General features: G+C 41.3%; 1 protein-coding gene across 6 annotated transcripts in view; it reads right to left on the bottom strand.

The window, feature by feature from the left end:
• The window catches only part of LOC122869405 (myosin-10-like), a 55,904-nt gene that overhangs the window by 23,707 nt on the left and 8,596 nt on the right, over positions 1-23,601 (bottom strand). For 4 of the 6 annotated variants that reach the window (XR_006376313.1, XM_044182378.1, XM_044182381.1 and 1 more), the window contains exons 4-6: positions 5,676-5,703; positions 2,478-2,577; positions 1,168-1,197 (exon numbers count right to left, since the gene is read on the bottom strand). Coding sequence is in view for 5 of the 6 variants with exons in the window: in XM_044182378.1 (XP_044038313.1) it covers positions 1,168-1,197; positions 2,478-2,577; positions 5,676-5,703 (158 nt within the window). In the remaining variant the exon portion in view is untranslated. The remainder of the gene's footprint in view (positions 1-1,167; positions 1,198-2,477; positions 2,578-5,675; positions 5,704-23,601) is intronic. The other 2 variants (XM_044182380.1, XM_044182382.1) reach the window with 1 other exon arrangement.

Here is a 23,601-nt window from a genome sequence, read left to right as displayed (position 1 = left end):
AGTGTGGATGGTGTACTCTGGCAGGGGAGCACTGAGGCCCTGAATTACAGCTACTCACTCTCAGCTACTGAAATGCAGCATATTAAACAGTAATTCACCCAGATTTTGTGTGCTCAAAGCTGCAGGTTATAGGTTTCACCTAAGACTCTGCTTCTATAGTTATTAGATTTACAGAGGACACGGAAACATCAGGTATTGGTTTAGGGAAGAAAGAAAAATAGTTCCTGGATAAATCAAGCAGAGAAGAGAGGTGAGCCAAAAAATATCAAGTTTTGTAGAGAGCACGAGAGACAGAAGATGGAGTTGAGGCGAATTCAGTACTGTGTCAGCAGAGTACCATTGGTGTTACTTCTGGGACAAAACATTCTGGATTAAAATCTGAAAATCCAGGTGAGGCTACAACATCCACATGGAAACATCCCCTGTGTTTGGTTATTGACTGGGCAACAAAAGCCACATATGTATTGAACAGTTGATTACTGGAATATTATCCCAACCAAGGCTAAATAACAGGCCAATGAATTATTAACTGAAATGCTCTTCAAACTACACACATGCATCTAGAGTACATCACCAACGGAAAACATGCGAGAATATATGAAAGATTTACTACCATCATGTTTCATCATCTTTGATAGCTTCATTTTATACCAAGGCAAGTAGTATCATATATTTACTTCACTAAAATGTAAAAGATGAAGCTTGGCATAATACATTTGAGGGGAGATGTTTAGTGCGGCTGTGGTCTGATTTTACAGTTCATGTGCTCTTCCTAATCACCATGTAAACCCCAGAAACAGAGTACGTACACAGAAAACTATACAGTCAGTTAATGCTCGACTAACACTTAATGTGAATAGTTTTAATGACCTATTTGACTGACATATGTTTCTCCATTTCCAACTGTTATAATAAACCCGAAGCAACTGATAAAACAAAGAGTTTTAGCATCATGATCCTGCTGGTTTAATGGCAGATTCAGTGGGCTTCAAATAATCATGTGAGACTGAGCCAGCACAAACACATACCTCATAAAGAGAGAAGCTTAGATTAGTCTGTCAACATCATTATGGAAGCGGCAAAGATTTAGAGAGAAGGGCATGCACATACACACAAACATCAAAATGGACCACACACTCTTTTTGAGAAAGCGGGAGATACACTTGCCTGTAGCTTGAATGCTTTGGGAGATTCGGGCTGTTTGTTATGGATAAACAAATGTAAGTGTTAAAACCTGGAGCGCTTATGTCAGACACAAGCTACAGGAAACAGAAAACCAGTACACACTTAGTCCAGCATTGGGGACAGTCTCGCAGAATGGATTTGGATGACATGAAACAGGAGCAGTGACCAGTCAGGCTATATTAAAATATATTAGGTTAGCTGTGGATTAATACCCAACTTGTAATCAGCTAATATCAAATATCAAAACTAAGCTATGCACTTTCATTTTGACTAGAAAACAGTAACATTACAATATATTAACTGAATTGAATAGCTTATTCGCTTTCTGGAAGAAGATCGATAACACTCTCATGTCTGTATGATAAATATGAAGCTACACTATCAAGCTTGGGGTGGCTGTGGCTTAGAGGTAGTCCACTAAACGGAAGGTCGGTGGTTTGATCTCGGGTTCCCCAAGCCCACATGTCGAAGTGTCCTTGGGCAAGATACTGAATGACAAATTGTTCCTGAGGGCTGTGCCATCAGTGTATGAATGTGTGTGAATGGGGTGAATGACATGTAGTGTATGTAAGTGCTTTGTGTCGTCGGAAGACTAGAAAGGCACAGTACAATCCATTTACACCAGCTGGTTAGCTTAGCACAATGACTGGAAAAAGGAGGAAACTGCTAGTCTGGCTCTGTCCAAAGAAAATCCACCTACCAACACCTCCAAAGCTCACTAATTAACACATTATATCGTGTTCATTTAATTCATGCAAAAACTGAAGCGTAAAAACGACACTTTGCCATTTTATGGGGGGTTATCTGCTGGACTATTTCTTGGCTCGGAGCAGTTGCCAGGCAACTAGACTCCAGGAAGTTACAGGTCCAAAGTAACTGTTTTTTGACAAATTAAACAAATTAGATATAACATGTTAATTACTGAGTTTTAGAGGTGCTGGTAGATGGATTTTGTTACTGTTGGACAGAGCCAGGCTAGCTGTTTGCAGTCTTTCTGCTAAGCTAATCGGCTGCTGGCTTTAGCCTTATATTTAACAGACTAATATGAGAGTGGTATTGATCTTCTCACGCTGTCTGGTGTTAACTCTCTGCCAAAAAGAGAATAAGCGTGTTTCCCAAAATGTCGAACTATTCCTTTAAGTTACAATAATGATGTGCAGAGGTAATTCACAAATACTAGTAGGATAGTTCAAATGGGATGTATCTGAGAGAAGAGGAGAAGAGTAGACAAACTGGAGGCCTATACTTGGCCAAGGATAGAGAAGCAAAAATGTAGGCAGTGGGGCTCTCACAGGAATGTGGTCTTTGCGTCCTTTGTGTGAGGAGGCAACGTGGGCCAGGTACTGGATGACTTTCTTCGTGTTCTCGGTCTTGCCAGCGCCTGATTCACCTCTGTAGACAAAGGGGATAGACAGCATGGATATACACACAGTTGACAGAGTGAGGTAATGAAGACTGACTGAGAGAAAATAAACACACTTTGTTTTCACTTTAGTTCACTTCCAGCAAATAATTACAACACCCTTTGTTTGCAATCATGAATTACAGGCTTCTAGTTGTGAGGCATAGCCACATTATAGGAATGAACCTGTGTAAGATGTCCACAATTTAGCAAGGTACAGACAAAACACCGTAAAACCCTAACCAAAATAACTCTTACTCATCAATATGGTGGTCAAGAGAGATTGGACGAAGCCCAAGAAAAGAATAAACAAAGAGAGAAGGACAGAGTAAAGGACCATCTGGCTATCAGTTGTTGTTTTCTAAATCCATCCATTCGTCTGTCAGCCTGTTTTACTGGAGAACCCTGTGGTTTGGTGGGCCAGTCTCCAAAGTTTCCAGGCTCTGCTTTTGGGCCGTCTCTAATGATAGCTGTGTTTAGGCAGGGCCATCCAAAGCTCCCACAGTCAGGACCCAGAGCCCAGAAAACCAGGGCCAACAGCGAAACCTGCCATCAACATTACATCTAGCTACATACCGGTGGCTTTATTCTAGCTGGCTATTAGCTCTGCTGCACATAGAGCACCGCAGTTTTAGCTGCCGCACTAGAATTCAATGGGCGAGTCCTCGAAGACACGATACAGGCATAGAAATATAGGTCAAGTTAGTTACAAACATCCACAGTTTTGTGGAGTAATATTTCCCATGGAAATAACCGCTGACTTTCCCACATTTTATCCTTTTTTCTTATAGACAAGATATGAACATGCAGGGTTACGGGGTCACTTTGTGAACACTCTCTATCTCCTGCTCTCTCACAACTCTCATACGTCAGAAAGTCAGCAGTATTCTCAACTCTTAAGTGAGAGATTCTACAAGTTCTGGGTCTCATGGGCCGCTCCCTGTTCTGTTCTTTGGGATACAGCATATAGACATACACTTGTGTTGATTATGAGCAAGAGCATATTTTTACAGCTGACTGAAGGATACTTAACACAGGTTCATCCTATGTTTGATCATTCATACAAGACTAGTCATCAGTAAATGCAGGAACACAAGTAAATACCAGGAACTGACCGTTCACACAAGACCCGGGTCTGCAAATTTTATTCTGAACACACTACACAAGACCTTCTATAATTGGGGCATTTTAACTGGATTAAAAGTGGTGCAGTCTTTTTTTTTTTAGAGTAACTACTTTTTAAAAGTAGACTCTGACCTGTATAAACACAGGCTGTGAGCTGGCCTGCACACCCCAGTCAGATAACTTGTGTTTCTCCAGGATTAATTTTCCTTGGAGGAAGAGTAGCATCTGAAACAGTATTAACCACTTGAAGCTACATCTCTTCATGAAATGGAGGATTTGGCGAAAGTACAATCAGAAAAGATAATACAAGATTAGATTAGATCAAACTTTATTGATCTCAGGAGGGAAATGTATCTATTCTCTCATTCTGTCTTTTAGACCTAGTATCGTGCATGATCTTCAGGTTGTTCTGGGAGATTCAACTAAGGGGGTCCTTTGTTCCACGTACTGGATCTTCTCTACTTCTTTCTTCAATTTCCATGGGCCTACATTGACTTTTGAAGATGCTTTACTGTATGTTGATGGAGAATAAATCACCAAAAGTCTTTTTCTGTTGCTGCTTTAATAAATATTATTATACACTTACAACTGATGTCTTTTATACTGAAATCAATATAGCTTTCTTTACAGTGATGAAGCAGCTTCTCTAAACTGGGTGACCACCCTACTTATTAAACATTGGTGAAACACTACAGAAATGGCTCCACTGTCACCAACAGGGGGTGTAGTTTTGAGAATTTAGGACAGATTATGCAACCACTCTTGTATGTTCACTGGCAGTGTCAACTCAAGCCACACTGAAAGAGTGTGCCACTTAACTACTTTCTGCCAAACACCCCCTTTTCTTTTTAAATTTTATTTGGATTTTATTTTATTTTTCCCCTCCTTCTTCTCCTCTCTCTTCCCCCTATAACTTTACACACACATACTCCTACACACGTGCGTAGTACAATAAGAAAAGGTCTTCTCAGGTACCTCCAATTAATTACACATTTTCTACCCCCCCCCCATGTTTCTCATTGTCTCTCTGTATTCCTTTGTCGTGTCTCATATATGTCGTCTTGTTAATCACTTGTCTTGCACTATTAATAAACACACACACAAAATGAATTACTCTCTGCCACAGAAGATGAAGGCAGGGCACCAAACTGCACTCATAACTCCGTCAGTATTGGGTAAAGCTGCTGCACAACCCAGCATCCACAAAAAGCTATTTGAAACCAGTCTTTAAATAAAACAACAGGATGAGGGGAGCTGGCCAACTGACTCAGGGTGAGAGAAACAAGGCAGTTGGAGAAAGGGTTACTTCATAGAGACAAAACAACCAGGCAATTCAGAAGTGATGATCCGTAGGAAGTGCTCTTATTGTATGTTATATACAATTGCAATACTTATTTTTACTCTTCTTCACTGTAAAGTACATATATAAACATTTTGAGGACAAGAAGTGAGACCATGCCTTTATACATGGTAACTCCATTAATCAGAATCAGAAATACTTTATTGATCCCTGAGGGGAAACTCTTTTGCTACAGCAGCTCACTATCATGTCAGTGCACACAGGAATAGCAATACTAAGCAAAAAATATAATACACTATAATACAGGTCAGAAAATAAATTAAGTACCAAGTGGGTATAAGTATAAAATTAAAATAAGTGTGAAGTACAAAGTGGGTTTACTGGTTGATGATAATAATACGGTATAAGGTAATAGTGCATGAACTGCCAAGTTAAGTGTAGCTTATTAAGATTATAATGAGACAGAGGATATTGCACAGCAGTAATAAATAATAAGATGCAGCTATATAATCATCTTGAGACAATTTCATTTTCCAGCCCATCAAGCTGCTTTATCACCAGAACCACCTTAAAGAACAGAACAACCCTGTGTCCTAACAGAGAAATGACCTCAAGTGGGGAGAGGAGGAAAATTAATAGAGAGTTAAGAGTTGCAGTACTTACGTGCAAAGGATTGATTGGTCCTCACGATCTGTTTAGAGAAAACAGAAAAACACAGTCAGCATCTTTCCATCCTCTCCCTGGTTTTACCCTTCATTACAACTAGAATAATTACAAAGACGACGGCCCTTTGCGGACTAAAATGCAATGCAACTTAACCAGTTCTTTTTGTTGATACAGGGCACAGCATCAACATGCAAATACGGGAGCTATAGTATGCTGGGTAAGACTGTATGGTAGGATCACTTCTAAATGAACACAACTGATATTTTTCCTGAGAATAACAGGAAACACTGAAATTTTGCTTAAGGGACACCAAAGTCACATTAATCCAGAATGTGGGTCAAGAGTACATTTTACAGCCAACAGCCCTCTCCTCATTCCTCATCCAGACTACCCTGCAAAGCCATGCTGTGTAATGGCAATAAACTGACACCCAGACTAGTAACTGAAGCTGTAACACATTTCAACACAGAGGAATTCAGACCAAAGTCCAGATGACAGGATTAGCTATGCCCACTGAAGTGTGTGACCTCTCAACTTTGAAGGTCCTGCTGCACACTACGAAGAACTACAAAGACCAGAACCCAGAAGGAACTGACCCGTTTATCAGCTCACAGTAACTCTCGATTACTTCTCATGCCCCAATCAGCGCATGCCCTAATTTTATATACCCACTGCTAAACAATATGTATGTCACATATTTCTTTCATATAGAGCGGACGGGTCAGGTCTGTGAAAATGGCAGATTTTACTTCCCCAAATTATCAGTCAAAGCGTCCTGTAGAGCAGAAGTTCCCAACATTTGTCTGACGTACCCACATAGCTCAGATGACCTCAAGTACCCCTTCATCGACACCATCCATCATGTTTCAAATATGTTCTTATCAACTGATTATAAACTGGAATGTGATTCAACACTATTGATTAGATAAAAGTGGATATTGTTACATTATTTTCTTCATACAATTGAACTGTCAATGTTTAGGTTGCTGTGGTTTGAGTTTGGTTTCAAGTTTGCATTTGTACTACTATCACTTGGAGTAGAAGAAGCTGACATTTCAACAATTTATCCAAAATTTTTGGCTAACTATTTCAACCATTCATCCATTACTATAAGTTAACTGTTTCTACTTGTTGAGTTAGTTTAATTTAGTTGAGTTAATTGAGCTTTCCAAGTACCCCATGGCACCTCAACTGCAACTACAATATACGCAAAACTGTTTATTAAACTCACTTTTTCCACACATCAGCCTCAAGAAAGCACTTCAACATTCATCAGTTCACATGAAAGGAGCCATCTGAAAAAAACACATGAAGTGTAGTAATTGTATACTGTGACTGAAACCTACAGGCATGACTTAAAATCACAAAACTACCTGCTTGTACTGTGTGAAGAATGAAGCCTGACATCACACTGCTATTTAGAGGATAGGTGACATAGTTGAAATGACCTCGTCACGTGGGTCAACAACAAAGGACAGCTAAAACTAAGGCTAAAACATCTGAGGTGAGCGGAATACAGGAGGAGCAGCTACATGGATACCTTCCTGGTGGCACACCATGTCTATCATCACACACACACACACACACACACACACACACACACACACACACACACACACACACACACACACACACACACACACACACACACACACACACACACACACCTCTGAGTAGAGATGGTATTTTGGGTTCCACATGAGACTTCATTGAGTAGATTTATCATCACGTCACTGTGACAATACAGAGACAACTGGTTTAATTATGATTTTAAAGTGATACTTTTTGTGCCAGTCACAAAGTGAGTCCTCCTGCCACCCTTCAGTTGCTGCTGACATTCTTGTGGCAGGAAGTAAGGAGATTTTCCATTTCCTGAAAAAGACAAATTTGGGAACACCTCCACATTCCTAAACTCAATAAAGCTGAAAGGAATGGGGGCCCCCATATGCACTCACATCTTACACAACTACAAGCTGCATTGCTGAGGGAGTGGGGGCGGATTATACTGTTGGATATTACTGTCTGTCTTGTAGTGGGAACATTAGAGACTTCCCTGAAGATTACAAGTGAAGTCATGTCTGGTGAAAGGCATTTTGTTAAATGTTTTCTTTTGTTGTTCAAAAATTCTCCTATGCAGTTCTCTTTGAGCTCTTCCTCCATTATGTTTGAATAAAGCCAGTTCAGCAAAAGACCATGATTAGCTAGAACCTCTAATAGATAATATTCGTGGTCTCCATAATAGCAATCCACTGTGGGGATGATTGCCTCCTCTAACCCATTAACTCACACGTTGTTGACGTGGGTCAGTTTTCACAGATGGCTCAGACAGTCTTTAAAGTGTTATATTTCAACAAAGAAATTACCTTTTGTTCTTGCACTAAAGCGTGAACTTCCCTTGGGTGACAAAAACTGTGACAAATGTGTTTGGCTGTGTGTACGTGTGTGTTTGTGTATGTGTGCATCTGGAGACCTTGTGTCATTGAAAGGGGTATTTTTTCTCTTTCCAGTCAAAGTCTGTGTTTTCTCATTGAAAAATGATGAATGCAAATGTAATGCAGACAAGCTCAAACACAAATATGCACGAATAAAATGAATGTATGCACACTTGTGTTGGATGAGAGTTATTGTAACAGTGGGAATGATGAATGAGCTGCTCACTGGCCCCATCTCCCTTGATGATGAGGTAGCTATTCGAAACACGGGTCAAAGTTTGATTACTCTTCCCGTCTGTGTTTCACAGCCACATATACATAAACCTGAAGCTTATCAGATGATCCTAATGTTGATTTTCACAAGACCTTGCACCTCCAGCCTCACTGGATCGAGGCACGCAACACTGCGTAATCTCTCATGAATATGAAAGCCAAATACACACTCACTAAACAGCCCCTGAGCAACATCAATTCAGCTTTATATGATTAAAGAGAGAACCAGTTTGCATGTGTGACCTCATGCTTCTGAAATTAGCACTTGATTGCAATCTGCGACGAACGGGGAAAAAATCTGTTACAAATTGTGATTTTGTAATTGTATTTAAAGGTTCACCCTAAGCACCACTTCCAAGTGCCCCACAACTGTCCTCAACTGCAATCAGCCCAAATGCCCATAGAGTGTGGCTCTGGTGCCTTAATAAACACCATGTGACAGATAAATCTTTCCTGCAAAAATACTCTGGTGAACAGGAACTATGCTTTGTTTCTCTGGCAGCAGGAGCAGTCATTTGTTTGGAATTGTAGCGGCATGAGCAGTAATCGATACCAGACAAAAAGGACAACAACAAAAGAAAAGAAAATTCAGAAAAATGTGTCACAGTAGTACGGCCTTTCACATTTTGTAAAGATATTCCTGTGGGTGCCTGTCTATCATTATAAAGAAATTGCTGGTCAGTGTGGGAGATAAGGTGACCCCAGACTGATCTGATCACTGTCATGAAATGGCAAATGAATAAACAGATGGACCTATGAAAGTGAGGTTGGGATGTGTTCGAGTGTGAGTGTGTTTGTGGACAAGTGACATGTACGCAGGCCACCCGTCAATCCTGGCTGATGGGAAGGGGAACGGCAAAATCTCGCCAAAGTTTGTACAAGAAAATCAAAGGGTCAGCAAACACAAGCAAACACACACACACACACACATGCTCTTTGGGCATCCATTAGAGCTACACTCACTTCATTCTCTTTTGTCTGCTCATCAGACATCAGATTTTATTCTTCTGTAAGGTCAGACAAGATAAAATAGATACTCACTTCACTTGCCAGAACCAAAGGGAAGTTTTCTAAAAACGTAGTCTTCCATCAAACACATACTGATCAAACAAGTAGTGAGCAAAGTGATCACCCACAGCCTCTTACATATATGTAATTGTGCAGATCTTGTGATCTTTGACAGTCTGGTAATAATAAAGACAAGTTCTTTATTTAAACTTTCATTTCAAATTCAATTTGATATGTTTTGTAAAATTCAAACTAACTATAAACTGTCTAACGTGACCTGTGCTGTTTGAGTGGGTGAGTGCGTGCATCCATCTGGTCCGTGCTCCCACCTTGGCCCTCTTGGCAGCTGCTGCTTCCTAGATCACCACGGCAACTAACTGCCTAAATGCTGGCTCATACGCAGGATGCCATGCTGGCTAGGCGTAGGTGGACCAATCAAAGTGAACTGTGCGCTTCCCTTCCAGTAGCTCATTACTGCCTCACTAAATCTTTACCCCCTTTGTGTTTCCCCCTTCTGTCTGTTGCTCTCATTTCCCTTTCCCCCCATGAATGGTGCAAAGCCAGATTACTAAGACCACTAAAGAGTTCTGAAGACAAAATCACTTTTCCACACTAACAGATGTTTTTAATTTGATCACCTCATCAGAACTTTTAGCTGCACTTTTATTTCCACCACAACAACTCACAGCCAATCATTCAGGTAATGTTAATGGGAGATGGAAATAAGTTGGCCCATTCATTCATCAAGTTTTAGGTTAGACCACAGTTCAGTCTCTGTTTGAATACAAGATAAATGACAGCACAGGAAAAGGCAGCTTTCAGACCAATCATAGTTCACTGAAGGTTGAAATGCTTCACTTCTACTCCATGTTAAAGATAGAGAGCAGGCTATTCTAAAAACAATACTTTCAACTGATGTAGCAGCCCTTTCCAGGTCTAGAGTGACACTTATTTCCTGAGGTTGCTGCAAATTTCACTTGTCAGATCAAATATTTGTGCACTGCATACATTAATTAGTTCACACAAATGAAGAAACTTTATGTTCTTCTTAGACTCTTGCAAACAACAGCACACATCCACGTCTGTCCCATGGGTGTACAAAATACTCACATGTACAAATCTCACTTTAGACTCGCATGGTAGGAGACGGGCTTGTCTTGCACAGCAGGGTTTCCTTTGCTGCTAATAATTTATCCCCCACGAGGATTAAACAAACCCTCATTCTTCACATTCCAGAGCATTCCCCTTCTCCCTCCATCTCCACAAACTATCGCCCCTATCGTTACCATAAACCCCTTTTATCGACCTCATTTAACCTTGTACAGTCTCAGTACTGTTTTCATACCCATGCATGTAATCTACTGTAAACTATTCACTCCTTTCTTAATGGCGTTCCCCATTCTTAGTAAATATAACGATTTTGATTACCAAGAGGCCAAGAGATTAGGACAATATACTATATTCTGAAAGCTCCACACTGCTGGAAGGTAGGGAAAGCATGTTCAATAATCTAAAACACTACGGTATGCCTTAGAAAATGGCCATGAGTAATGTTAATTACAAGTGATTTGTAGTTAATGGGCAAAAACGTACAAAAACAAAGGCATTGTCATTTAAGCTATGGGTCAAAATGGGTTACGTTGAAATTCACCAAACGACAAGCATAACTGTAATTTCTTTTTTCCTGGTTTTAATGAGCCAGAGTCTGAGTGTGGAGCAAAGTCTCTCCTTTAGGCTCCAGGCTGAAAGGGTTTGAGGACTCCTATCCACAACCACCAAAAACTTTCTCCACATCCCCTGCTGAAACCAAACCTTAGTGTACAAAAACATTCTTTGCACAAGGATCATAATTATGTCCATTTATTGTCAATGGTCCTCAGCAATATGGCTCCAGTTCAATGCAGTTCGACCCAAAGTCTAACCCACAAATTGCACTCCTAATTGTTGCAAACTGTTGTTTTAATGTTAATTCTGTGCATGTGGATCAGCCAGCTGTCACACAAACCATGATTACATTCACACATATTCTCATTAATCTCATACTTGTGATAACATTGGGAAAGACAACTAAAAGGAAAAGTTGACACCAGCTCTTGCCCCCTTTTCACACTTTTCAAGGTATTTTGCCATTAAAAACAAAAACATAACTTTATGATTAGGGACATGCAGATATAAAAAACATTGTTACAAAAATGGAAGTTGGCTTGAAAACGTGATTTTCAACCTTTTGGGGTCTTTGCAGCTGGATGTAACACATTTTTTCCACACTGCAGCTCAAGCTCTCACAATTTGCTTCATAAAAGAAGTCGTAAAACGCAACTGCACACAGTGAAAATTCTAGCGCCATGGCAACCACTTCACACACATAAGAAATCCTGAGTGACAGCCAGTGAGCTGCTCTCTCATAAACTACTGTTATATGTGGAGAGGTGCTTACCCACAGTTACACACAAACACACACACTTGTGTACACACAACTCCCTAATCACAGTAGAATATGGTGATAGAGCAAAGGTGACGTAAAAATGGCGGCCTTCTTACTCATAAAGACCTAGAGCAGAGGCAGGACAGAATCCAGAGCTACTTAAAACCAGAGGAACAAAGCTCTAAGTGTGTGTGTGTGTGTGTGAGAGAGAGACAGAGCTCATTCACATTCCCAGACAGTGGAAGTAGCAAACAGTCAGCGTGATCTGGGAAGTGTTTTGATCTGTGGGTACCTGCAGTGTTTAACTGTCACTTCCAAGCTTCCGGACAATTATGATAAGACACAAATTAAACACAGTTAAGTAGAGGGCTGAGGAAGAGTAATATGTTAGATCCTCCAACAGCAGTTTTAATAAGATAAACAGTCTTAGAGGCTAAATAAATCCTCCAGTAGTGATTAAGCAAATACTAACAGTCAATACACTTCCTGTACTGCGTGGCGTAAAGGAGAGGGCAGGCTAAAGGGGGACATTATCCTGAATGACCACAGGATACTTTTCTTTCTACTTGGGGGTTTGTAAGTGACCAATTTACAAACTTTAAAGAAATCTGTAGCACAAAGAAATTAAAACCTGTGCCAATGTGAAGGCATCTTCCTAGAGGGTATACAAAACTCAAGGTGGTTAACTACTGTTAACTACTTACCTACCATTAAGTCGGAGGACTCACAAGAGAAAGAATAAAAACAGAATAGTCAAAATCTAAGCAGCAGAGGCTGGGATATCAAAAATGCTGTATCCTACATTTCCCATAATGCAACTCAATAGCATCTTTCATTAGACCCCCTGGCTTCCTCAATTCCGCTGTCTTTCGAACTAAGGTTTGTTCTGTCATTCATTTCCCTCCACTCACTCTCCTTTTTCCTCTAATCTCTGTATGTTTACGAAGCAGAATTATAAAACCCAGAGATATTCATTTTTCGCTCAAATTGAAATATTTTCAACTCGAGCAGACGTGTCTTCGCTTTAGTCTGGGCCGCCCAGAGCGAATTCATGTCTAAATGTGTCTTTCCATTTACTTTGTATGGAATCATGCCACATTTAAAATTAACCTTGCATTCTCTCTGAACACAGCTTTACAGCCACACAAGATATTGTAAAACTGCTTTCACAAGTTCAGTAGTGCTCCTCATGACGAGTAAACTGAATGTCATGTGTAAAATCGGTGGAGTGCCCCTTTAAAATGAACACTGAAAATGTCTGAAATGGAAAACTGCACGTCCAAATACATCATTCACTTTCACATTCACAGGGCAGTCACTATTCACTATCAAGTTCCACACTGATAGTGTTGACTACAGGATTTGTCCAAGGCAGATGACAAAGAAGATGAGAAATACAAGAGTTTTAAAACCTCTCATAACTGTTTAATAATTAGGCCCATTTATTATATCAGCTGAGGAAAACAACAACAGTATTTATAGATATTTACATATAGATATTTATAATTTCTCATAGATCAAACTATTTTGAGTTACTACAGTGTACTTTTCTGTACATATGGCCATTTGCAACCGCTGAGTGACTAAACAGCTCAACTGCGTTATTCACTGTAATGCTGTTGAACCAGCTGCCAGTTAGGCATTCATAGGCATTCATGAGCCTACGAAGAGAAGGGCAGACAGCCCCACTGAGCTGGCTGGCCCTTTGCGTGTACCAATCTGTGTGTGTGTGTGTGTGTTTGTGTGCTGGAATTCAGATGCCCCTGGTTTCCCTCCCTACCAGCACTTGGGCCTCTTGGGTGTGGAACAGGCGTTGTTTTCAGCAGGCTGGCGGTGCAACAGAAGTGACATTAAGGCGTAATGAGGGGCAGGTGTGGAGGTTATGTCTGTTTTTATGGTTATTAGCTTGTGTGTCATCAACCACAATTAATACAGTCCCCCTCTGTGCCAATCACTAACAAAAATGTAGTAACAACAGTAACAATGTAGACTATGCAGATGCATCACTTTCACACTATCAGTGAATGAACAAATGGGTGGAGACCGTCCTAAATCCCACTGAGAGTCACAGGATGTTCCCCTGTGAATCTGGCACAAGTGAAAACTTCCCAGGAGAGGGGACAGTGCAGAATAGTTTAGGGACGTGGCTGGCCAAACGAGGCGAGAAGGGTGTGGTGGGAAGGGCTATTCTCCAGATAGGAGAATGAACAGGGGAAAATGGAGATAGCAGAGGGAAAGATCACATTGGAGTCCAAAAAAGAGAAAACAGATATGGGAGCTTTCCAGCTATAAATAACGTCATGTCTCCTGCTGACATACTTGCAGATGAAATCCTAAGTGTGTTTCGGTACTTCTGATTCAGTTTCGGGATAGTGATGACAGTTGGCAGCTGAGATCACAGACTGAAATAGACTGTCATCATGGGTTAGTCAATGTCCCCACCATCTCGGAAATGCAGTGTGTGAGGGATGACCTGAGTGAGTGTGTGGGGGTAGAGAGAGATCCAACACATACACACACAAAGGCAGAGAGGAAGCTATTCTCAACATTTACACCTTGAGCTTCCACTCTTGAAGCATGTTAACCTCTCCTGTCTGTCTCTCTCTCCACCTCTTTCTTTCTCGCCTTTGAGATCACAGGAACCAAAAAATCTTTGTTTGCTGTGATTGAATCACCAGGTGCGATCCGACATGCTTAACAAACAAATGGACTGCAACATTTTACCTGTGGTTTTCTTTTCCAGATTATTCAGTCGTTTTTGCCTTTATTGGACAAATCTGACCTGTTTAATGCACATCAGCACTCATTTAGTATAAAAGGGTGAATTTGCTACAGGATTACGTTAAGGCAGGACTGCAACTAACAATTATTACTTATCAGTTAACTTATTGATTTTATTACTGATTGATTGTTAATCAGAGAAATGAGAGTTTGGATATATAAATTAGACACTACAGGGGTGAAGTACGGCTCATTCCTGCTGCTGTAGAACAACAGGGACATCATCAACTGAAAGGGAAGGACTTCATACATTCTACAAACAGTTGTGGATAAGATTCTTCGTAACAATATCCACTTTATGTAACCCACTCTGTCTTTATGCGAGAGCTACACTACTCATTTATAATCATTTACTATAAATTCATATCAAATGGAATGAGAAAAAACTTGACATGTGTGATTTCATACCAAAACTGTACTGCATCACCTGACCCTTATAAAACACAACCCCAGCTTCGTCATCCCACCCACTGACTACACCCACTTTGGTTCATTTGAAGCCAGGAAAAATAACCCAAATAAAAATGACTTTGTCTGTGCTATCACTGGCTTTGAACCTTCATGAAAAGTGAGCCCATACATACACATTGACACACATGCACACACAGAAATTTGACTTACAGAGAGGGTTCAATGGGTTAGCAGTCTCTCTCTTTCGCTCCATTTCTTTTATTAGGTGGTTGGCTTTTCACAATTGGGGCCACTTTAAAGGAATGGTTTGATATTTTGGGAGATACGGTCATTTGCTTTTTGGCAGTGAGTTAGATGAGAAAATCGATACCATTACATATCTGTTTGTTAAATATACAGACAGATTGCATGGCAACTGCTCCTAGCCAAGAAACAGTCTGACACATAACCTCACGTAAAACGACAAATATGCAAGATATGACACGTTAATTAGTGAGCTTTAGAGGTGCTGGTAGTATTTGTGCTAAGCTAAGCTAACCGGCTGCTGGCCGTAGATTCTAACACAAGCTAAATTCAGCTTAAATGCAGCTTCTCAGCCCCATGTCCTGTGGGCTCGTGTTTGGCTTGTAAGGCTTGTGTTATACTGTCTGAGCTGTACTCTACAGAGAGCATTCAGACAGGCTTTTGGAGTCTTTCCCTTTTCAAGTCCCACAAAGCACATTTTTCAAATGCTTCTGGCACAGGGGTGAAATGAGAAATGTCTGGGAGGGGAAAAGAGGGGTATCAAGATAGATAGATTGATTGAGAGAGAGAGGTGTAGAGGACCAGGTCCCACGTGTTTCTCATGGAGCTGGGCTGGTGTGGTAAACATCCTTGGGATAATTAGAAGACTCTTTGAAATCTAATATGTCTATTCCGCTGCATTTTGCCTGAAGATATGTGCCACTGTTGCCCTGAAGATATGTGCCAGCATAACAGAGAAACAACACATGAGTGTCGACAGTGGAATGGATATCCATGGCTCAACGGGAGTCAATGAGTGGGACGATAACATCTGGTGAGGGTGGGAGTGAGACAATTTAATGCAGTTTGAACAGTTGTACTACTTGTAGCTTGTGTTTGCTATAGAGGAAGAGCAAAACACATAAATGACAGAGAGCAAGAGACAGACAACAGACTACATACACTACATGGAGAAGAGACATGGCAACGGTGAGACGCAATCTACCTCTTGGTTCACTGAGCACAGTGGTCATGTCAGACAAAGCACCAGCAGCTTCAAAATAGCAGAACACAATAACACATAGACGCACTCGTGTTCTCATTTCCCACAATAGCGAAGGGATGTGGGGTCTATTATCTGCTTCTGATACACTGTCACTAATCAGACCATTGTTCATCAGCCTGGCTAAACAAACTTTAATCACATTCCAGTCATAAACTCATTGGCAATAAGTCTGTTGTCTTTAACTGTCTATCAAACTCATCATACAGAAAAACATTCTTAACAAAGTGAGTGTGAATTTCATTATAGTTAATTTTTTGTCCAGTTTTGTTGCTGTTAAAATGCTACCACTTTCTCTGTGGGTTAAGTCCATGTTAGTTCATCACAGTTCTTTAAATTTTCCAGCTGAGGATCCAAATGAGAAATTCAGGATTTTGTCAAAAGATCAAAGGTAATGACTTAAGTTGTCTCTCTTCCTACATGTGAGCTGAGGCAATGTTTTACTACTGCACAGGGTGTGATATGCTATGATCCAGAGTGAGTGCCTATGTGAAGCCACAAACTGCAGGAAGAAGATTTGTGCATGTATACCATCAACTTTTAAAATACATGATCTCCTCCTTTTGCCATAGTTTGTGTTTTCCAAAATACAGTGAAAGCACTACATAAAGAGAAAGTAGAGAAAGTAGCAGGACTCCACTCTGGTTTTCTACTTTTTATCACATCTGCCTGGAAAGAACTCCTGTGAAGCATCAGGGATGACTCCCGGATCGCCTGCTGCTGTCACACCTCATCATGTCCATCCATTCTCCTTGTCTGTCACTGTCAACAAGGATTACCTGTTAAGGGTCCCGTGGAAATATCATACTATCACTACTGCTGCTTAAAGGTCAATGATAGATTTTACACAGTTCACTGGCCTGCGTTATCCCCTAAATATGTAGAAGACAGTGGGTATCTTGAAATGCAGTTTGCACTATGAGTCTTACACATGCACAGTTTTGTTTATGCTAACAGAGTGTAAGTGCTGCACAACAGCATGCTTACTAAGAGTGTAAAATTAGCCCTGTGCTGTTGGGTGTTGCCTTTAGGTCAATGAAAGGGGAGAGAAAGCAGTTGCGGGAGATATGACAGAAAGTACTTGGCAATGTAATCGATTGCAGATGGCAACCGTCGGGTGGCTTGTTTGGTCCACAGTGGTTCTTTGTGATGGCTAGGCCTGCCATAATCCAATAGGACAAGGCTGTTTTCGTGTGCATGCGTGTGTGTTTATGCTGGCACCTCTAATATCACAGTGCTAAGCTCTGCAGCCCCACAGGAATCCAGACACACAAGGGGGAGCAGGGGTTCAGTCACAGAGGGGAAAATGTATCAGTGTGAGACTGTGTGGCAGTGTATGACTGAATCTGATGGCAACAGTGAAAGAATATAAAACAATACAATCGGAAAATTGGAAAAGGGATAAAAGACTGTTTAGTTTGTAAGTTAAACTAGGTCACTACAGCAGCGACAAGTAGAGGTGAAACAAAGTAAAATTGCCTTGAAAATAAAAAAGGTGATATGATTTGCAGTCTTGGATAAGCGCCAGACTTCATTCACTCTTTTGTGAATGTGTTCAGTTTACAGATTAATAAATAGATATATGTCATCAGTAGCTCATTAAACAGAGTGACGGAGCAGATCAAGCAACCAGTCAGTATGACACACAGCTGTGCAGCTAGCTGCTTTTCTCCCTGGCCTGCAGTGGCGTGGTTTTTAAGGTTATGGGTGTCGGTGATAGGACAGAGACAGCATCAGTCAGGTAACCCTATCTGTCGTGCTGAGGCTTCTGGAATCAATGCTATGTGTCTCTCATGACAACACTATCCAAGAACGAGGGCAATACATGGCAGAGACTTTAAATCATTTCCCCACAACCTCTCTCACATATGACTGTCTCTGACACACACCTACCATTATGGGTCAGGACCTGGCTTTATGGCAGCTAAGAGTACTAACTATTGACTTGAAATAAATACAATACTCAATGCAAAAGATGTGGGTGAAATAGATTTAGTCTTCCTAACATTCATACTTATTTCAGCCAAGCCTCTGTAATCCATCAACCTGTAATATCTAAAAAATGTGTCAACTGTGGATAAAAAGGATTTTTTTTAAAAAGCCAAGATTCCGGTTTCTTTTCATAAAACAGTCACATACATATGCATGACACCTAGCACACAGCAGCTTTTCCAATCATCGTCCTGTCCTGGTTAGGTAGGAAAAGCGCATGCATGTCTACATGTGGGGAGGAACATAACCATAAATCAGAAATGATGTACGACCCCCAAACAGAAATATGATTTTATCCTGTATGAACTCCACAGCTGTCTGCCATTAAAGACGTATCTTCCCATGTGTATTTGTGTGTGTGTGTGTGTAAGACAGAGTGTGTTTGCAGTACACTCATGCAAACATGCTGTTTAAACAGGCTTCTCCATTTGTCTGAAAGTCATCTCTTGAACATGTAGCGCGTACAGACAGTCCTTTTTAAGACCAGGAAAAAGTCCCTGACACATACACACACACACACACACACACACACATTACTCCCATTGACCCTCCACACCTGTCTTGTCACTCAGGCCCTGGGTGTGCCCTCTACCAGCCGTTCTCTCAAGCCCTTACTACCCCAACAAGAGGCCTCATTTCCCAGGGATGAGCTCTGTAGCTCTAGGCCTCCCTGTCTGCACACACACACACACACACACACACACACACACACACAGCACACCCTGGTCCCAGCCCCCTTCAGACTGCACAAAGCCCCCATTGTGAGGCACAATACTGGCCGCCCCCTCTGCCTTTCCCCTGTACCCTCTGCTCTATTTCCCCCCATAACTCTGTCCCTTCTGCCCCCTCTTTCTTTTGCTTGACTCCCTCATTCTCAGCTTTTCAGTCTTCTTTGCCTTCTTTACTCTCTGCTCTCTTCTCTTAAATCTCCACTACCAATTCTGTAGATCGTGTCTGTAGGGGTCTCGCCACTGCCCTCTTTTATCCTAGCTCAGCCCTTTTCCCCTTTAATATGGCCCTCCCTCTCGCCTCTGTGTTCCAAGACATTTTCCACTTCTCTGACTGTTGTGTTACCTCCTATATCCCCTTCTCTGCAGAATAAGAGACATTTCTATGAGTATCTGTAGTTCATGCGAGGCAGGACTCATGATTATAACTGGAAACTGAATATAGAATGTAACTCTCTCTGCAGTGCCGTCTATGTTATTTGAGGATATGTTTTTAACAAAATTCTGGTAATTTACAACCATTAAACACTACTGTGGGTAGATTTGTCTGCTCTGTGACACACTTTGGCGAGACAGGACTCCCTTAGTAGTCCCACAGTGCTTGTCTCAAGGTTAGTAAAATAGCTCCAAACACTGCAGCATTGCATATGCCACTTCACAAGTAAAGAGAGTACTATTTTCTAAAGGGTTAAATGAAGGCCATTAAAGACAGTATAGTCCAAAACAAAATCAAATTTGCTCTCAGACTGCTGTCAAATATGTAACTGCAAGAAAATACAGTATATTTACTGCACTTAAAGGTCTTGTGATGATGTCCACACCAGATGAAGGACCTTGCAAGTTATTGTGGGAGGAAATGCAATTTGTACCCTATAAATTCATCAACACAAAATGTTTAAGTATAACTATATAACTAGTATAAATCAAAAATATACAGTGAGCAATCAGTGACATGACACTTTGCCAGTGTATTGAGGGGAGGTCAGCCTGCACACACTGCAGCAATGAAAGCCAAATGTGGCTCCTCTTCCTGGTCATAAACCCATTAATTTGCCTTTGTGAGTACATCCATTTCAGTTTGGTTTGCCAGCCTGGGTGTCTCATTTTTGCAGCTTCCGCACAATCTCTTAAGCCCCAATTTCACCTGGTATTAACATGTAATCTCATCTCATTATCTTTATTCTGCCCACACTGTGATCGGATCGCAGTATGAAAATTTGTAGGTTGGACTTGTCATCAAATATGGTGTGTTCTGAGGTCAAGGTCAGCAATGTCTTGGACAGGCATTATTCTTTTTTTTTTGCCAGTGGAAACTTGCTAGCAAGCGATCTCTGAACATGTTGTGCCTACAGTGCCATCTGTGTGGCTCCAAATTTCAGGAGGTGCACAACTTTGCAAGTGATTCCACCCCATCACATTTGTTTCAAAGTGAAAGAAGCAGCCATAGCATTGAACATGGGGTGGAGTTGCAAAACTGGCACTAATTTAAAGAAATCTCTCTAGTATGTGCTTTCTCAATCTCAATTTGCCAAGCTGCAAACCAAATTCTGTCAATTAAATGTTGCCTTGCCTATTGGAAAAGCACATGCATGCATAGTGTTTAACTATGTTTGATGTTTTTTGAGAGGTCTACTGATATACAGTGTATGCGGTATATGCAGAGCTATCTGTGGCATTCACCTCAGAAAATAATGACCAGACTGTTATGGCCCTGTGGTTTCCCGAGTCAGCTCAGCTGCAGTAACACTACTGTAAAGTGCAGTTACCACCTGGGTGTTAGTCTGCCTAATCTGTCATCCTGAGAAACAGCAGCATGAGCCAAAAACAGACAACTAACTAATAAGCTGAGAGTAAGAAAATGAATAGAAACTGTCAAACACGCAAACACAAATGCATACACACAGACACAGAGAATCTGGAAATCTGCCAGAAACTAAGCCTTGTGGTCTGACTGGTTGAGGGGTGAAATAAGAGAAAATGGGGACACAACGTTGTCAGTTAAACAGAGGCCTAACCATGGCAACCCTGGCTATATCCTGACGTGGAGGAGTGATGAGAAGGCGGACATTCCACACTCTTGTCCTCTTGTGTTTCCTGATCAAAGGAGGAGAAGGAAGGAACAAAGCTAACTGAGCCACCATAAAGCTTCCAGCAGAGCTGTGGTTTGTATTTTTCATGTTAAGTGAAAGGCGACCGAAATGCCTTCCCCAAAGGATGTGGGGAATTTTCCTCTTCAGTGTCATCCAAGCCAGAACATTCTGGTTGAAAGAAAGAAAAAAAGAAAGGAGAAGACTGAACAAACTAGTAAGTAAAAGGGAGAGAAAAGGGTGGCAAGCTGCTCTAGTCACTGAGGGAAGAAAGAAAGCAATTAAAAATCAGTAGGAGATCCTAAATTGTTTGCAATAGCTTTGGAGAGGTAAAAGACACAGCCTTTCTCACCCTGAACAGGACAGTAGCCATATTAAACATAGTGAAGGAGATTGAATCAATAACACACACAAATGTCCCTCATTGCTGCCAGCTCAAATACTGTCACTCACCAAGTGACACCTCTATTTGAAATCCCAGGAGAAAGTTATTTTGGTCGCACACACAGATACACACACAGGTATCCATGGTGACGCACCCCCTGCTCAGGAGCCCAGCAGTGGGTAATGGGCTGCTCGGACGACTGTGACAACTTGACGATGACTCAGCTTGTAGAATTTAGCACAGCATTGTATGGAAAGCTGGGACAGAGATGACCTCATTCCACTGGCTGGATTGCCCCGCCCCTTTGAGAGGGACAGCAGTCCAAAAGAATGAACACCGTCAGAACGTCAGAAAAGAATGGTGGCACAAGAGAGGTGTCCCATATCCTCTCGCATAGTGATAACAGGACAGGAGGAGTGTGTGTGCGATTCTTTGTGTGTATGTGGTTCTGAGTACAGCTATATTTAGTGTGTTGAACATATGGTAAGTGCAACAAAAGGGATATAATACAAACAAGAGGAAACCAATGATTCAGGAGAAATTAGTCACTTAAGAAGGTTTGGTCAACATTGACCCCATTTAATACTTAACAAATGTAGTTTCCCATAACTTTGGAGCTCTTATCTTCACATGAGAAGACACTTGACACTTCACAACCAAACTTTGAAAATCGATGCACTATGTCACATGTGGTCCACGCTCTGGCCTTGCTCAGCTCAGGGCAGTCTCAGCTGTGTGGAGATCCAGCCTGCTGAGACCAGAGCCCAGAACACAGCCTGAGGGCATGTAATGACATAGAGCCTCCAGCACATCAAGTCAGACACACACTGCTTTACAGCTGCAGCTGCGGAGGTCAACCAGACAATCAGTGACAATGTCACAACAAGGCTGACGTATGTTGGGACAAATAAAAATAAAAGGCAAGGGAAACATTGACAAACATGCTATTTAAAGAATCAAATCCTTCAAATGAGAAACAACATTCAAGAGAAACAAAAGGGAGAAACTAATGCTGTTGTTTCACGGTTTGACAGTGATGGCACACAGCAGAGAGGCTAAGGCTGTCTAAACACTGATAGACTGTGATAAAGGTTCTGCTTATCACAGCGGTTCTTCTACATCAGAGATTCAGAAACAATTAGTCAGACCCAAAGTGGGTCACAGTCCTGTTTCTTGTGGGTCTTTACTTTGCAAACATGCTCACGTGTTCAAATCTTGATAATGCGAGGTGCAGACCAAGTTGCACGACTCTTCTTCAATATATTTTATTACCTTGAACATTTTGGGCTAGCTTGCCTTCATCAGGGTGGACAACTTGGCATGGACTTAAAATATAAACTGTAAACAAGCTAAAATCTGTATGCATCAGCTGTAGTTTATGGCATGGACCAGTTTAGCAGTGTGTGTGCAGGATGAAGACAAATCTACAGGATCAGTGCAGCAGGTCAAGTTACTGACAACCTGAAGACTGATGCTGGTTGATTCTGCTTTCTGTCGTTGCCTCCTCATCTGTCTCACCCCTCTTCCTCTCTCTGTTAGCCTCTCTTTCTGTATAAATCCCTTTGCCACAGGGCGTCAGCTGTAGCAGGCAAGCCTCTCACCACCTACGCTATTAGGAGCGTAGAAAGCCCACCATCTGAAACACAGAGAGAAGCTGACGTACTGTAGAAACAGTACTGCTGATATACTGTAGAAACCAAATAGAGACCACCACAATAAATTATAACAAATCCACATGGAAAGGTGTGCCTTTTAGTTGCATTATAATTTTCTTTAAAAGCTTCGGGAGCAAACACAAAATAATGATGTATGGCTGCACAGATCTATCCTTCTTAAATAATGACATCACTATGAACTGAACTTGAACTTGTGTGCGTGGAAAAAAGTTAATGGCTCAAAAAAGAAATCAGTTCATGGTTTGGAGAAATAATGGCAGACAGAGCCAGAAAGTTACATAAGCATAACATACCACTAGCCAATAATATTGAGAACAAGCTCAGTATGAACAATTCAACTTAACACTTCGATCCTAAATCCTTTGCCCAGTGTTGACGATGGTGCTGAACAGCCTCTCATTACCATGCAATTACCAACTAACCACATGACACTGGTGATA

This window comes from Siniperca chuatsi, linkage group LG21 (genome assembly GCF_020085105.1).
Source record: "Siniperca chuatsi isolate FFG_IHB_CAS linkage group LG21, ASM2008510v1, whole genome shotgun sequence".
NCBI lineage: Eukaryota > Metazoa > Chordata > Actinopteri > Centrarchiformes > Sinipercidae > Siniperca > Siniperca chuatsi.
Note: the sequence above shows the minus strand (reverse complement) of the source record. Positions and strands in the feature narration are given on the sequence as shown.